The 17,376-nt window shown below is 38.2% G+C and overlaps 1 protein-coding gene across 1 annotated transcript in view; it reads left to right on the top strand.

Annotated features, from left to right (window-relative positions):
* Positions 1 to 16,592, top strand: part of RSPO2 (R-spondin 2) — a 106,265-nt gene extending 89,673 nt beyond the window's left edge. Inside the window, exon 6 of the mRNA XM_058832050.1 lies at positions 14,489 to 16,592. Within this exon, the coding sequence (XP_058688033.1) occupies positions 14,489 to 14,598 (110 nt within the window). The 3' untranslated portion in view covers positions 14,599 to 16,592. The remainder of the gene's footprint in view (positions 1 to 14,488) is intronic.
* Positions 16,593 to 17,376: the final 784 nt, after the last annotated feature.

Genomic DNA, 17,376 nt, shown 5'->3' with positions numbered 1-17,376 from the left:
AGGGATGCCACCCACCACAGCAGGTTACTGATTTTATTCATAAGATGTAGCGCTTGCAGCTGGCCACCAGTTTAGCAAGGATTGTGGTTTGTGCTGCTGTACTGTATTCCAGTCTCTGACTGCTAGCCTCAATATCTACTTGTGGAAGTACCTCTGGTACACAAGGAATTATTAGCATCAAGCATTTCTAAGCAAAAAAACAAAAACAAACAAACAAACAAAAAAAAAGATCTTGAACAGTTTCAATCTTTAATAATACTGTCACAAAATAATAAAGACAAGATCTCGCATACATTAGAAGCTTGCGCAAAGTAGCCATAAGAATCTGATGATGTGGAGCTGGAATAGCACATGCATTTATATTTTTCATATGGTTAATTAAACCCATAGAATCATTCTGTACATACTAGGGTTTTATTGGTATTAGAATAAAGAATTTCTTTTCTAAAAAAACTGAAACTGATAATTACTTCTTTCTGTGCTTCTAATCAACAGTCTTTGATGTACATCTGTTTTTTAGGCACATCTGTACTGTAACTTCCAGTCAGGAAAAGCCTTTTATGGCAAGTAGCTTTTAAGCTACATGCTGTGTTTATTTCATGTATTCCTTTTCCTTTTCTTCTTAAGAAAGTATCCACAAATTTTCCTTCAACTTTCAGTTGAATTTTCAGTGAATATATACTTAAAATGTTTCATGCAAGAAAAATTTCAGTTTTTCAATTTAGTTTTGACATGTTGTTTAAACTGATGGTCGAGGTTATAGCACTGTCTTTCTTGCAGATATGTCTCAGAATAAGAAGAGAATCTATTTCTCCACTCCACATGTATTATTGGACACCATGTTATATTGCCTCTTATGTCAGGTGATGCCAAGTGTGTCTCCAGCTGCTGTGTATATGAGGGGGATCTGAGGGGAAAGGCAGTCTGCTGTGATGCTGAGAGCATCTACAGTGCTAGGCTGCTATAACCGAGATGCTACAGGCCATTCATTCATTGATTCCCCTAGCAAATCAGTCTCTTACCTCTGGAAGGGGAAAAAAGGCATTTTATTAGTTGTGTTCTTCAGGTCATGGCTGAATGTAAAATATACATGCTTTGAAGTACAATGTGTTTCAACACTGATGCACTTAGGGTTGAAATACATACTCGTTATTTAGCATATTTAAGCATGTGAATAGCTCCTGTGGATAAATTTATTGCCATGGTCTTATTTCAGTTTAGTGAATAAATGTTCAGGTAAGCCTTTGTTCAGTTCTGGGTGCTTGCTGTACATGAGGCCAGCACTGCCCTGCTGTAGGTGTTCCTGCAGCTATGGAGGAAGGGACACGGGAGTGCACAGCTGTCTGGAGAAGGGACACGGGAGTGCACAGCTGTCTGGAGAAGGGACACGGGAGTGCACAGCTGTCTGGAGAAGGGACACGGGAGTGCACAGCTGTCTGGAGAAGGGACACGGGATTGCACAGCTGTCTGGAGAAGGGACACGGGATTGCACAGCTGTATGGAGAAGGGACACGGGAGTGCACAGCTGTCTGGAGAAGGGACACGGGAGTGCACAGCTGTCCGGAGAAGGGACACAGGATTGCACAGCTGTCTGGAGAAGGAACACAGGATTGCACAGCTGTCTGGAGAAGGGACACAGGATTGCACAGCTGTCTGGAGAAGGAACACAGGATTGCACAGCTGTATGGAAAAGGGACACAGGAGTGCACAGCTGTCTGGAGAAGGGACACAGGATTGCACAGCTGTCTGGAGAAGGAACACAGGATTGCACAGCTGTGCCAGATGTGCTATAATTCTATATCCCCTGCCTCTCTATAGCCACTGTCCGCCCTGCAGTAGCCAGGGAAGCAGGGGAGTAATTATAGCCCAGAACAGAGAAACTAAACTGAGGCCCTTTCCCTTGCTGAGATGGAAGTGCAGCTTTATTGTTCTTGGGATCCCGTGGAGAAGGAGAGCAGGAGGGAAAGAAAAGAATATTGATAAGGGCCTCTTTTTGAAGGCAGGGGGAAGAGGGTAGATTACATTCACACAGCCAATAAGAGGAACTGGGGAGAAAGAGATAAGGAAAAGAAACTTACATTCTGTATTTCGGGGGTACATTCTCTTGGGTTATACCATTTTTTCTAAATGCATTACAACAAGATGAAGGGACAGGGGAGTGCACAGCTGTCCAGAGAAGGGACTCACACATATACAGTTGTCCATCCAGCCTCCAGCAGCACAGGTGGAGCTGATCCTTCATGCAGGGATGACGCTTTGGTTCTGTGGGCTGACAGTTTTAATATGGCCTCTCCTGCCTGCAAAGCTGTGAGTTGGGTTGGTGGGCACTGAGGAAGAGCTTGGACAAAAATGTACCCAGCAGCTGCAGCTGGATTCAGAAAAGGGGCGTTCCCTCTAATTGTAGTTATACTGGTTTCATTCTGAAAAAAAGCTCAAGTTATGTTTCTCATGGCTTTTCCTAGACTTACGTTTCAATAGTGAAGATAAATAAAGACTTGGACTCTGTGGCACCACCTTGAGAGATCACATTTTGCTTATTGCAGCTTCTGATGTGAAGGGTTTATGGTTAAGTCCAACCCAGGTTGTTTTGGTTTTTTTTTATTTGGTTTTTTCATGCCATCAGAAGAGTTTAACCAAACATAATTGCTTTAAAAGCAGAATTTCTTTTTGTGAGACTGAGCCTATAGATGAAAGCTTCTGCAAAGTTTGTTCCGTTTGGATTAACATTTGCAGCCATAGAAATGGAGCTAACAGAAGCATCTCAGGAGTCATGTCCAAGTCTACCTACCATATTTGAATGTGTTCAGACTTGTGACGTTTATAGACCTATTGAATTTTCTTTATCTTTACCACAAAATAAAATTAAAGCATTTGCTGGCTGGATGTCTAGGAAGAAGTGGTGATGGCCTCTAAATGTATCTGTAAGCATTACTTACTGTTTTAGTCAGTTATATAAACATTTTTTAGAAAAAGAAATAATCTGAGGATAATGGTAAACTATACTATAGAGTAGACCAAAAGAAAAATTTAGGTTACTTGGTAAAGCAATCACAATTACTTTCCATGTATTTAAATGTAAAGTTTTTCTGGAGAATCAGAGTTTTAGAACTAGGAAAACATACGTGCAGGATGAGCAATGGCATCCAAAAAAACAGCGTTTCTCAAAATAAATAATTTGAGTCCACTACAATATATAGAGAAACATTTCAAATGCAATTCCTTTCTGTATCACTTTGGTAATAAGGAAGAAGCAAAATAAATCAATTTCAGAATTCTGACATCCAGACTAAGACTTGTATTTTAGAAGGTATTGGAAAACTAAGTGGATAGTTTAGTTGGAAACTGCAGGTACAAATAAAAAAGAATTATATGAGGACTACAAAATAAACTTCAAAGAAAGATGAACAAAATCTGCCATATGTTTAACTTCTCAGACGATTAGCAAATATTTATCTACAGTCTGATCTAGGACAGAAAGGAATAATGGGAAATAATACCTGCATAATAAAATTCAATTTGGGAATTGGACAGAAATGCTGGTGGTGGAACAATTAACAGCTGGAACAATTACCAAAGTATTGGGCCCTCCATCTCCTCTTGTCTTTGTATTTAGATTGGAAAAATTTCTTCAAGAAGTTAGTAGCCTCAACAGAATATGAAACTAGTGTTTAATTTCTCTGTTTATGTAAGAGATCTCACTAAAGGTTCTTTTCACCCAATTCTCATTTTTAATCACTACATTGCCTTAAGTTTTAAGCAGTAAAACATGTTTTCACCTATTTTAATGTAAAGTGTAGGCATTTGAAAAGAGACATGTATTACCTAATTTGCTTATGTATTTATTATTTAATCTACAGACTTTGAAAAGGTATGAAAGTATGGAATTATTAGGGCCTCATAGTCTTGGGAAAGTGCTTCTCATTAAGCCAGCAAGAAAGCTACTGTGACGCATTTAGGGATAAAGTCACATAACTCAGAAGCTGGCCACAGTTGGTAGATCACTATCTCTACAGTAGTTCTCTAAAGTTGCTGGGGTGTTGCCTGGCTCTGCACCGAGGGGCACAGCTTGTCCACATCCGTATTTTTTGGCTCAGAGTCCTCAAGCCAGGGAGATGCCTGCAGGAGCAGCCCTGGCCTGTGCTGCCTCTCTGGGAAGGACAGCGCTGCCCCAGACCGACAGCTGAGGTAGGGTCTGGAGAGGTTCTCTAACACTGCTGAATTTAGTAATGCAGGCCTGGCACTATGACAGAGAACTCTGTGGCCGTAATGTGTGGGATGCACATGGGAAGGGAAGTCCTCAAAGCTAAATTTGGATCATTGGTGTGATCAAATGGCTGTGGAGAAGGGAAATGTGTGCACTGTATTCAGCGCTGGAGCCACGGATAAACGGAGACTACCTGACCAAATTCAGGCAGGCACTGCGAATATCCTGAGCACCCTGACAATGTAAATCCAGCGAGTGTCAGTGAGCAGTGCATGTGCAGCACTCCACCTGCTACACTCTTCATTGCACGAGAAGAATGAGGCAATAATTTTACATCATATTAGAAATATCACACTCATATTCACTTTCAGTTATTATTCAGGAGTCTTCCTGCTGGACTGTACTTTAGTTTGTTGCCAGGTGTTTAATTTAGCCTCTTTTCTTCCTGAATGTCTATAGGATTTACTGTGCAATACTTAAAGAGAGGCATGAGAGATAATAAAAATAATTTCTGAGCTGTTTCAGTTATAAAAAAAGAATAAAATAGAAGGAAAATATCCTGGAACAAATTTATTCCTCAGTTCTTGACCTAAATCCTTGAAGGGAATTAAAAAAGGACTAAGTCTTCTTGACTAAATAGCATTCCACAGAAGAAAATATCTTTTAAAACAAATTAGCTTCTCGGTATAATCTTCCTCTCTGTAAGAAATCCTTCACTGAATCAAATTTCCAGTATGAAATTAAACCTTGGGGGTGCCACAAATAAATGTTTCAATAGAATTAATTTTTATTCCCAATATGATGAGAGAAAAATAAAATTAATTAAATTCACTTGGAAACAGAAAGAAAAATAAAGAATCCATTCTGAAATACTGAACAGAGGGAATTTAAAGTCAGATTACTATCCAGTCAAACCAAGAGAAGTTCAAGCCAATTAGTTTTTAGCTGTAACTGTTGCCTGTTGAGTTAGAATATATTTACATGTGTATGTATACTCTAAACAGCATGTAAGTATTTTTTTTTATTATTTTTAAATTTGCTTTATATTTCTCTGTAAAAGAAAGGAAAATAAACAAGACCAAACCTTTCATTGTAAATATTTTGCTTGGCTCTGCTTGCAGAGTATCTGATCTGACATGGTGTTAAGATAAGAATAATGAGTACCCTGCTTGCAACTGATATTCATATTGTTTGAATTCTGAGCTACAGAATTTACATTAGACAAATATTTTGGCTGCAGTGGAGACTCACCTGTTTTTGTGCAACTGTGATTGAGAGGACAGTGGGACCCAACATTTGAGCATCTTTATAGTCAGTTAACATGGGGTCTCCTAAGAGAGTTTTATAGAGTTTCCATGTCCCTTTGAGTTTACTAGTTTTTCCTAAGAGTGCTTACTCTTGCTTTCTGCTCTGAGTACGTTTGTGAGCTTCTAGTCTTCCACTTTCCATATTTTCATGAATATGTACTTCTACAAATGAAAAATAATATTCCTGGAAATGTTGGAATACAAGCCAGTTTTCAGTTCATATCTCACTGCCATCTACTGTATATGCTAGAAAACTGCACCGTGGGAAATGCATTGCATTTCAGCTGTGTATGATGACTCTTTTCCCAGTTAATTTGCTCTAAAGTTGAGGGAAAAAAACTACTGAACATTCATGTAAATTCCATTCTTTGTGTAGGAATCAGTATTTCTTAAACAGATGGCAGTGTCTGATGATACTATATTGTCCAGAAGGAAAGAACATCAGGTTATAGTATTGCTTCAAGCCAGATGAAAAATAGATGGGTAGTTTGGGAGAAAAAAAGAATACCTCACACTTTGCTTATTCTTGTCCTAACTAGTAATACCTTTAATTTCTTAATGGATATATCTAAACAAAAACCTAGCAGGATTTAAATGCAGGGACTTGAGACATTTTGATATTTCTTTTAGCTGAGGAATTAGTTTTTGAATCTTGTAAATTAGCTTTCATCTCAGTAGCTGATGTCTGGTGCCTGCGAACATCAAGTATATGCAACACTAAGTGGTGTTTGAGGTAGATATAATAATTTACCTAAAGTTATGACATTATTAAGTTGAAAATAAATGATCAGGATTCTGGATGTGAGGAACTGAGTAAGATACCACTCAGATCAGCTTTGCACTGAGTGCTTTTGTAATGGTTTGTGTAGAAATTGCAAGGTTTACTCAAGACAGAAATATTCCTGTTTTCATCAGGAAAGCTGACATCAAATAGATAAGAATGCACAGAGAACAGAAAACTCTGTGTTTGCATAAGTGAATTCCACTTTGTAGTCTATTATTAATTTAATTAGGCTGGGAATATATATTTATATCATTAGCTACCAGTATTACACCAAAAAGAATAAAAGAAAACCAGTAAGCTTGCAAACTCAGGCATTTCAAAGCTGAAGAAGTGCTTTCATTTGTTTCTTATTTTTATCTGTTGTGATGATGGCTGTAATTATGGCATGGGTTTTTTGTATTCTTATTCAATAATTGTTCTAGGACCTCATTTGCTGAATATTATTTAACCCTTGCAAATGAAGAAAGAATGATTTAAGAATTCCTTACTTTTTGTGATATCCATTGTTACCATCTTTCAGTGCTTTGCTAAATGTTTATTAACCCACCTCTACACATTCTGGTCTTTGGGGGCTTGAAATGGTATTGTGTGCAGCTGATGTACTCTATGTGATCATTCTATCCCTTCTGGTGTCTTCAGAGGCAAATATGTGTTCACAAGACTTTGTCAAATGATATCAGAAATTCACCCAGGAAAATGAGGTTTCTCATTTTCAACCAGGAAGTGGCTTCTGAAATCTGACCCTTTCTGTTGCATCTCCTCATCCTTATTTTTTTCCCAGTGTCGCCATCCAAGACCAAATGTGTTTCACTCCTTGTCCAAAAGGGTATTTTACTTTGGCTGATTTCTTCCCAATCATACTCCTCCTAAAGCACTTATTGAGCACAGCCAATTTCTGCCTAAATGTTATAGCATTAAAAAAATCCACAACTGAAAACTAGTTTAGGAAAATTGTCATGAATTCAGTAGCAGGTAAAATTGGTAGAGAAGCTCATGGGTTGTGGTTTGCAAAGTTTTTAAAACTCTGTGAGACCCCTTCTGGTGGGCCACTTGTCAGTGTCAATTTGTAATTCATGCTTTAGGAAGAGGATGACTCTGTAATATTGCGGAATTTTTATTATTTTTTTTCCATTGAGTGTGTGTTTATAAGATTTCTTAACAATTTGTGCATTTCTCTGGCAGTTTTGGTATCCAGAATTTTTAACTGAAAGCCCTGGAAAATAAATTATTTCTGGGGAATAATTTCTGTACTGAATTCTTTATTTGCTTGGTTTTGGGATTTTTGCAGTTGGTGTTTATGTGTAGCTTGATGTGTGGTGCAAATGCAAAGTAAGTGATGAGGCATTTGTGGGTCTGTGCATGACCAGTGTCCTGCCAGAGGGGGCTCCTCCAGAAGCTGACGTGAGGAATGGCTGAGGCAGCTGGGGGTGTTTCCCTGGAGAAGGGGAGGATCAGAGGAGTCCTTACTGCTCTCTGCAGCTACCTGAAAGGAGATTGTAGCCAGGTAGGGGTCAGGCTCTTCTCCCAGGCAACAAGTGACAGGATTAGAAGATATTGCCTCAAGCTGTGCCAGGGCTGTGTTCAGCCTGGACATCAGAAAGAATTTATTCACAGAAAAAGTTGTTAAACTGTTTTGGTTTGAAAAGACAGGTGTCAGCTAAGGAAGGCAGAAACCTCCCTTGAAATGGAAAAAATGTAAGCCCACCCCCCAGAATTATTATAATCTTGAAATCAAGGGGCTGTCAGGCAAAGATATGGAAATAGGAGTAACAGTTCTTTACTAGGAAAATTAAAATAAAAATGCAGTAGTAAAAAAAAAAACCCAACCCATTGACAGAGTCAGAATACAACCTGACACCCTATTGGTCAGTCTGATTAAATGGTGGCTGCAGTTCTTCTGGAGTGACAGATGTGGTTCTGTTGAAGCAATGATCCTGTAGAAAGATGTTTTCCTTTGGAGGTCCAGTGGTGATGTAGATGGGTCCTGTTTTCCTCTGGGAACCCAGTGGAGAAAGGCTGCCTGTGGTGTTCCCAGTCCCAGGTTATATCCAGGTAGGAATGCTTGGCTCCTCCCCCTGGGTGGAGCATCTCCCAATGGGATGATGTAATTTTATCAGTCATGCAGTGAGACTCAATGGTCCATTAAAACGAGATATCCCCCTGGAGGGGGATGGGTCATGGAAGAAATAAAGAACACTGCCACACCTGGTTTAACCGCTGGTAATAGAATACATATTTCTGGTTACATCTTTCATTGTGGTGGTAGAGTCACCACTCCTGGAAGTGCTCAAGAAAAGACTGGACATAGCACTTAGTGCTGTGGTCTAGTTGACAAGCTGGTGAATGACTGGATTCAATCTTAGAGGTCTTTTCCAGCCTAAATGATTCTGTGATGCTATGATTGTGACATGGTTTAGTGGCAAACATGGTGGGGGTCCTTTATTGGTTGTTGGACTTGATGATATTAGGTGACCTTTTCAAGCTTAATGATTCTGGTCTATGATTCTATGACCTGCCATCTTTCTCGTGAGTTGATCTCGTTGACTGGTGAATCAGTGAGTATCCATCATCTTTCCACTGCTGTCATTAGTTCCCTGATGTTGCCATCCTTCAGTGATTTCACTTAATAACTTTCTAGCTTCCCACATGGATGAAATGCTGCCACACGAGGTCTGTGGTGGAACCATGGCTGTAGGATCATGATGTACAAATGTGCAGCTCCTAAGAGGACAAATGAAAGGGAAGAAAAGACAAAAAGGTGTATTTAGCAGGGTCTGCTGTTATCTTAGGATGCCCCTGTGCCTTTGCTGTCAGCAGTGAAAATTCTGTGTATGAAAATCCACGGAAGCGAAACAGGCACACACATGTAAATCCCATCATTGAGTAATTATCAATAGAAGAGAAAAATGTTTTAAATAAGGAAGGGAGTATTAAGCATTCTGATAGCTCTAATATGATGATTTGTATGTAAGACTGCTGAAATTACACTGTGAAATAAAACTGCAGATGGCTGTTTTGTTTTGGTTTTGCCTTGTATTAAATGTTTTCAAGTTGCTGCCCTCCTGTGGCTGTATACTGTACTTTCTCTGCTGAAACTCCCAATGGACAGCATTTGTTAGCAGCAGTACATGCAGCAGTGTCTGTAGACCAGATGAGGGACAATTCAGACCCTGAACTGGTGCTGTTTGGCTGAGTCAAAAATCTCAAGAAATGTGGCTGGGAGTCCCTGTGAATACATTTGCTGCCTTTTAACTCTGGAGGGCCAGGACTACCCTAGGTGTTAGGAAACTGTTGCCCAAATTCTGTCTTGAGAAAGCTGCCTTTGCAGCTGTAAGAAGGTGATAAAGGCTCCTTCTGAACCAGGTGACGTGTATCCCCAGTTGACCAGGTGGGTCCATCCAGAAGAAATATGCAGTATTTCCAAGCATTTTTCAGTTTGGAGTATGAAACAAACCAGAAAACTGAGCATAAGTGCATGAATTGTAGAAGGAACACTGATAAAATGGTACAAAAGCAACATAAAATGAAGAAAAATAGCCCAGCAAGATCCACCTTAAGGTTCTTTGGTTTGTTTTTTGTAGCTGTTATTCTTTGGTGTATAAACAATTGCTGGGTCTATTAGTAGAAGAAATGGTTTTTTTAGGAATTCATGTTATAATTGCATGATAACATATATGCATGTCCTTATTGGACAATTACCCATATTTTGCCATTAAAATACGTGGTACATGGTTAGCTAATGATAATATTTTATTGCATAGCATATTAGTTGCCCAGCTACCTAGCAGAACTAAGTGGTTCTAACAAAAGTTTAATGAATAACACTGTAAAGACCCACCATCCATTAGGATAAGTTACTAAAAAAATAAAGACTTACTCATAGGTAATTTATAAAGCAAATTGCAAAACTGAATTTTAAAAATTGGAATTAAGAGTTTAAATTAATGGCTTTAGCAATATTGATTCTGCAAAAATAACCTGTGCAGAAATGTGAGATACAGAATGATAGATTGGGCTTTCAAGGCTTTTTTTGGTATGTAGTTGAACAGTGAACTCAGCTACATTTCTCATCTTTCTTGGGCCCTATACATTTCAGTGTATACATATGACTTCACAGAGAATTAGGCAAGTTATGTAAATCAGGTTCATGGTTGACTTTGATAACAGAAATTGAGGAGCCTCTTTTTAGACAGTCAGAGACAAAAAATGCTTTCCAAGGAACTGCTAGTTAGCTAGCTAGTATGCAAGGGAAAACACAGTCAAAGTAAATATAAGAATGCAGGAACCTGAACAGTGCTCAGATATCCTGCTCTTTGCATGAATTACTTATGTTTGCTCCCCTTGCTGCTAGCATCAAAGTCTTAAAAAAAATGAAGACAGCAGTCATAAAACAAAGATTGAACATGAGGCCTGATCTGGAGACCCATAACCCAGAAAGCAGAAACAAGGTGCAGGCATTGTTATTTGCCAGATGACAGATGAGCATCCTTCCACTAGGAAGGATGTAATGTCACTTAAAAGATCAGTGTTGACTGTGGATACTAGGCAGTGGCAATGGATTGTTTGCTTCCTTGGATACTGCTTCCTATCAGGAGGGGTTTATAAGGCAGTTGGATCAGACTTAATATTTCAGATAGTCATGTAAACATAGAATGGTTTGGGTTGGAAAGGATGTTAAAGATCATCTACTTCCAAACCCCTTGCCATGGGCAGGGACACCTTCCATTAGACTGGGTTGCTCAAAGCCTCATCCATCCTTGGCCTTGAATGCTTCCAGGGGTGGAGCAGGCACAACTTCTCTGGGCAATCTGTTCCAGTGCCTCAGCACCCTCACAGGATAGAATTTCTTCTTGTATCTAATGTTAACCAACCCTCCTTCAGTTTAAAGCTATTTCTTCCTGCCCTATCACAATATGCCCTTCCTTGTGAGAAATCCCTCTCCAGTTCTCTTGTATCATCACTTTCCGTTCTGTACAATAATATTATAGCCTGTTTTTGATGGTGATAAAGAGACAGAGTCATTTCACTCACCCTCCTCATTTGCTTCAGTCAGGAATTACCTTTCTTGTTGTACAGCAGATTCTGCACTGTAATACAGTGCTGCTAAAAAAATCCACTCCTTTTCAACTGCACAAAAGAGCCAAGCACGGCAGAGCCCTGCTGCTTCCTATGGAGAGATAACTTGGGGTCAGGGCTCTTGCTGTAAGGAGCAGGAAGTGAGTGTGGCAAGGTGTGGGGAAGGTTGTGCACACAACCTGCACATGGAGTTGTGCACACCTAACCCATGACACAGAGCAGAGGTAACTGCTGGCATCCTTGTCCCAAGGGACAGTCCCCTCCTGTCCTCATCCCACTGCCCTCCAGTTGGGGAAATGGCTCACAGATCCTCTCAGAGGACCTACTTTGCATATCATAATGTTCTTCAAAAGATGTCTGTAACAAGATATTCAGAAGATACTGCTGTTCACTGTTCTTCTGCTGATAAACACTGTAATTGAAGTCCGCATTTAATAAAAGTTCTCGTGAACGGGGACTCCAACAACATACATTGTTTGAACTCCAGTATTTATAATCAGTTTTTTCTTGCTAATTTCTAATCTCTCTACTAACAATATGGGAACTGATGATTACCCAAGAAATACCTTTTATATTCAGTTTTCTGGTTAAAATGGCATGTGGAATTTGTGACTCTTAGCATCACCAAATCATCTGGATTTTCTGTGTGGTTTAATATTGTCCTGAAAATAATGAAACATAATCTGTACAACAGGGCAATTTGAGTTACAGCAAGCAGCCAAAGAGCTGCTAACAGAAGCTATTGGTGGCTCAGGGATGCTGTCTCTGCATGGGGAGCTAGTCCACAGCACATGCAGAAGAAGGTAATTCACCCTTTGGTGTCCCTTGGAATAAAAAGGCAGGTACTGAGACAGTTGCTGCAGAGCACAATAATGTGCTTGTTACACAATGATGTCAAATCATTGAGCTCCATTAATTTCTATTTTAAGCATATCATCTGGGGAGTGTGCTGGCAATTTGATTTGATGTTTGTGTCAAAGGACTTACTTTCTAAGGTTTAGACAGAGATACCAACTGTGTTGTGTGTCATTTTATCATCACAACTCATGTTTTTTAGAGGAAAAATAATAGGATCTTTCATAACCTTAAATTTTTAATAAGCAATTAATCTAGTTGTCTGGAGAAGGTCTTAGAGAGACTAGATGAGACATTGTCTGAAGTTTATATTTCTTTTACTGATTGGTGTATTTAGTGAAAAACCCCAGAAGGTAAGATCACTGAGCAAACTGGGTAGCAAATTTCCACTAAAGCTCCTATTGATTCTTCTGGTCTTGTGAGAATCAATTGACCAGCATAATTGGTCACTTTTCTCATATTATTTCCTCTCATCTACTCCTCCTTAATAAGCATTTCAAATATTTGGGTAAAAAAAAAAAATTAGAATATTGAAAGTACAAGTTAGAAGAAGTACAGTGTTGAACAATACATTCCTGCAAGTTCTGATGCCTTAATTTATACCAACTAGTAGAATGCCATAAATATATATTGAAGTTTCTATAATTCAAACCACCTTATTGTAATGCCACTTTGTGTCAAGTGTTCTTTCCCTCTGACCTCATTAGGTGTGCCTTGTCATTAGATACACTGTTACTAAGGAGTTTTAACTTAAAAGCTGCTTTGATTAATGCTTGGTTGGACTGAGGATTTATTGTGTAGGATTACCTAGATTTAAAAATGGCAAAATGCCATAGTAACTTTAATGCCAGACTTTAATGAGAAGCAGAAGTAAACTCCAAGGACCCTTATGATTTTTAATATGGACTAAACTCATATGCTGGTTACCTTAATGTCCTGCCCTGTTTTATATACAAATACTTCAATAATTCCTAGAGAACAGTAGCCCAGAAAGTGTATTACAAGTATGTAAGTATGTATATATTTTTAATTAATTGTAAATTTTGATAATTTTATAATCAGATTTATTCAGTATTATTATCAAATAGAGAAAAAACTCTTTGCACTGGTTTGGGCCTTTTTAATTAAGAAACAAAGAAAAAGACACACTGGCAAACATTTTTTCCAATTAATAATGCACTGATAATGTAGATGAAAAATGCATTTTCACATTTTTATGTAATCTGCTAACTGAATTTCTTTTTACTGCTTTCTTAAGTTCATTAAGTGCTCCTGAAAATTTACAAAATTTGTGCTTCTAGAGTTTAATAACCTTATTTTTTTACCATTGATCACATATTTTAGTATATGATACTGCCAAGAAAATCCAGACCATTCTCACATCTGACAACATTTGGTCATCTCCTTAAATCCTACTAGACTTGATAGGATTTAAACATATACTTAAAAGGTAATGCACTGCTCAATGAGGGCCTTTGTATCTGACATTTCTTCTGTCCATGCTATCTTTGCTGAGATAACCAAAGGGCACTGATTTATTATTAAAGCTAAACAGGAAAAACTTTCTCATTCAAAAAGCTTGTAAACTTTTTTTCCTGAATTGACCCTGATTTCCCAATTTTGTTTATTTTTCAGTGAACTTCCAATAGTAGAAGCATGTAATTAAATTTTTGTTTCTGCACAGTTATGTACTGTAAGAATTAGGCACAATGTACTAATAAGCAATAACAACACATCTTCGCAGAGGTGGTACTGTCTCTGCCAAAGCATGTAGGGTGGCATCCAACCAAGTTCTTGGGCTGTGATGCCTCATTTCTCATTTAAATCACACATGTATTGGACATGACTTAAATAGGATTACTCACTCAAGCAAATTTACACAGGGGTCTAAGGCATATATCCAGCTTCCAGTGAGTAAGGAGTCTGCATACTCATTTGGCTCTGGGCCTTGGGCACTTGCATAATGTTGCTTGTGTAACTCACCCTGCCAGAAATGAAACCTGCATCAACATGGTTACTCATACTAGAAAAATTGTGCCTGTGGACTAGAGATGACAGTTGGGGATCCTTCTTCCTTTTATAACACACTGAAAAATTCTGTTTTCACTGATCATTGAAGCTCTTTAGCCAGCATTACCATTGCAGTCCCTATTGATAATTTCTGTACCACTGAGTTGTTTTTGTTGGTTTTTTTAATCACTTCTGGATTCTTTACTTGACTAATTGCTGTTATTTGTTCTTCCTTTTTTTTTTTTTTTTTAGGGAGAAGGCCAGCAAAAACGAAGGACAAAAAAAAGAAGAAAAAGAATTTGATGGAAAGGGCTCAGAAGCAGCACAGCATCTTTTTAGCAACAGATAAAACAAGCCAGTAAAGACTTGATTTTCTTTAATGTATTTTTTGCAAAGTGCACAAAAGCTGCTATATGCTCCTGCCCATGGATGCACTACAATTCAGCTGCTTTGACAGTATTGGTGGCAAATAACTTGTGAAAATAAAGCCCACAAGCTTGTTTGTTTTATTTATATATTTTTTATTTTATTTTTTCCTCTCATTTTTGACCTGAAGACTTCAAGGTCGGGAGGGCGCTAAGCTGGATCAGTGGAAGTGGTCCTGAAGTGCATCAGAGATAATGTTCTGGTCAACATGCTGACAAGGAAAGAAACCTACGCAGCACCAGTAGGTGGACTTGTGCATATTTAAATAAATAAGAAAAAAAGGAAGTCTTGGAGGTGTAGGTACAATTGCATTTATGGCCTTTGTTTCCTATATTTGTACATTTCAAGAGTAAATGGATATGACTTACCTACTTAGTGTTAATGTACATTGTCCTCCCACCGGCTACGTTGACACAGTTGTATAATAAAACTGCTTTAAGACAACGTGCTGCAGGATTCACTGCTCAGACTCACCGAAGCACAACAGACTCTGTGTGTACATACTACTCTGTCTACATATAAATGAACATATTTACTGTACATCTATGCATTTTTATGTATAATACTTTATACATGTTTAAAGTTATGTCCTGATGGTTCTAGTAATATACTTTTGAATAATCCAGTAAATGTTTACTTTTTGCTATGTTTTAAGTATCTTCTCATGTTCCTCAATAGCTACAAACTGGATTTTTTTTTCTGGATTTGCAAAGCACCCTCATTTGCAAAACTACCTTGCACTCACAATGGAGTGTCAGCTCTGAAGTATATTTGCCAGAGCAGTCATCCACAAATTCTTTCTGCTATTCAGTACTTCTGTCTCAGCCCCATATATTTTGTCACAGAAAAAGAAGTTTAATGTTTTTTAAGATGAGGCACGATGATGATAGAAGTTTTGAGTGTCAGGAGAGAAATGAATTGTAAAGTTCTTGGTATCTAAGACTGTATGTGTAGGTTTTTTTTGTTGTTTTGCTTTTTTTTCCCAATGTAATGCACAGTGTTTTATTTCAGTTAGTCCTGATGCAGTCAGATAAGAAAAAAAATACCCGAATAAGGACGAATCAAAATAAAAGTCATGTGAAGTCAGCCATTCAAAAGTATAGAAAACACCAATGTCCCGCTATTGCCAATTATTTGTAGAAGCTTAACAAATTTATTCTGCAACTGTTATTTGCTTTGAGACATTTTTTCAGGGGAAGAGGTGGAGACAGTTTTCTGTGTAGGACATTAAAATCACTCAGGATATGTAATTTGGTAATCTAGAATTATTTGGCTAGCATTCAAGATGATTTTTGGATACCTGACAGGGAAAAGCATACACTAAAATGCCTGTTGTGTAAGCTGTCACTTAAGAAAAGAAAAATTATTTCATTTTTAGAGCTGAAAATTGCATACGACCTACACAAAAAAATGAAACAGCAAAACAGATCCCAGACATCCACATGCCTCTTTTTGACATATACTTTAGAAAAATCCCACAAATACCAGTTTTATGGGTTACATGCTTTTTAAATAAACTAGGGAAATAAAGCTTCTATAAGCACAAATATATCTGTGTTTAGCTATGACAAGTGTTACTACCAAAATGTGCAGTAGTTAGACACATATAAATGTTCCATCAAACTGCCTGTGGACTTCCACTCAACTGTGAGGTTTTCACTGTATGTTCATATTCACCTAGAACATAATAATGTTACAGACAGCAAGATTGTTCTAATGCTGGGTTGCTATTTTGGACATAAAATGCTCACTTCAAAAAAAACAACAAAAAAAAGACAAGAGCTGTAGCTGTCTGTTTGCTTATTGATTATCAAATTTGGCTGTAAGTGCAGATAATGCCCTCATAGAAACCTCTCAGTAGTGGTTACAAATATTGTATTAGGCATGTCATGGAAAGAATGCTACAAAATACAATAAAATGATGTCACAAGCTCCTGAGTAAAATATTTTTGGTCCTTTTTAATTCAAATAGCATATTCTTTTGGAATTTCATGCATGTAGAAAAATTGCAGAGGATGGGGAGATGCAGATTTTCTTCCACTGGTGTAAAAAATGTGAGGGTTTCCCATAGAACTGTTTCATTTGAAAAGACATATTATATGAGACACTTCTCACATTGGGAAGATATTACATGTACATTGATTTTTCCTGTCCCAGTCACCTTCATATTTAGAGTTGTGAGTGTAGAATTAAAAAAGTTATCCCAAAGTAGCCCTCTGTATTTCCTCCTTTGTCCTAGACATCCTGCCTTTGCATGGTGGACCCTGTCAGTGTGTTCACACCACTGGGGTTTTGTAGGACCATACTTTGGAGGTTGGAATCGACAGTTCCTTGGACATTAGGAAAAGGCTTTGCACTGAGAGAGCATTTGGTCACAGGCTTTTCAGGGAAGGTGGTGATGGCACCAAATTTGTCAGAGCTCAAGCAGTGTCTGGACAATGCTCTCAGTAATGTGGTTTAGTTTTAGGTACTCCTCTGAGGAGCAGGGACTGGACTCAGTGATCCTTATGGGTCTTTTCCAACTTGAGATATTTTATGATTTGATGAATCTATGACCTTGAGAGATCTGCTGTCCAAACATTTGCTTGAAACAGGCCTACCTTGAAGCTGTCTTCAGATACCGTTTCTTGATAAAATGTGCCCACTGTGTCTCTTATTTCCTTTAAATTTAGTCAGAAGAGGACTTATAAAGATCTTAGTTCTTTTCTAGTAAG

The sequence above is a fragment of the Poecile atricapillus genome, chromosome 2 (genome assembly GCF_030490865.1).
Source record: "Poecile atricapillus isolate bPoeAtr1 chromosome 2, bPoeAtr1.hap1, whole genome shotgun sequence".
Taxonomy (NCBI): Eukaryota; Metazoa; Chordata; class Aves; order Passeriformes; family Paridae; genus Poecile; species Poecile atricapillus.
This window is presented reverse-complemented; position numbering and strand designations above follow the sequence as displayed.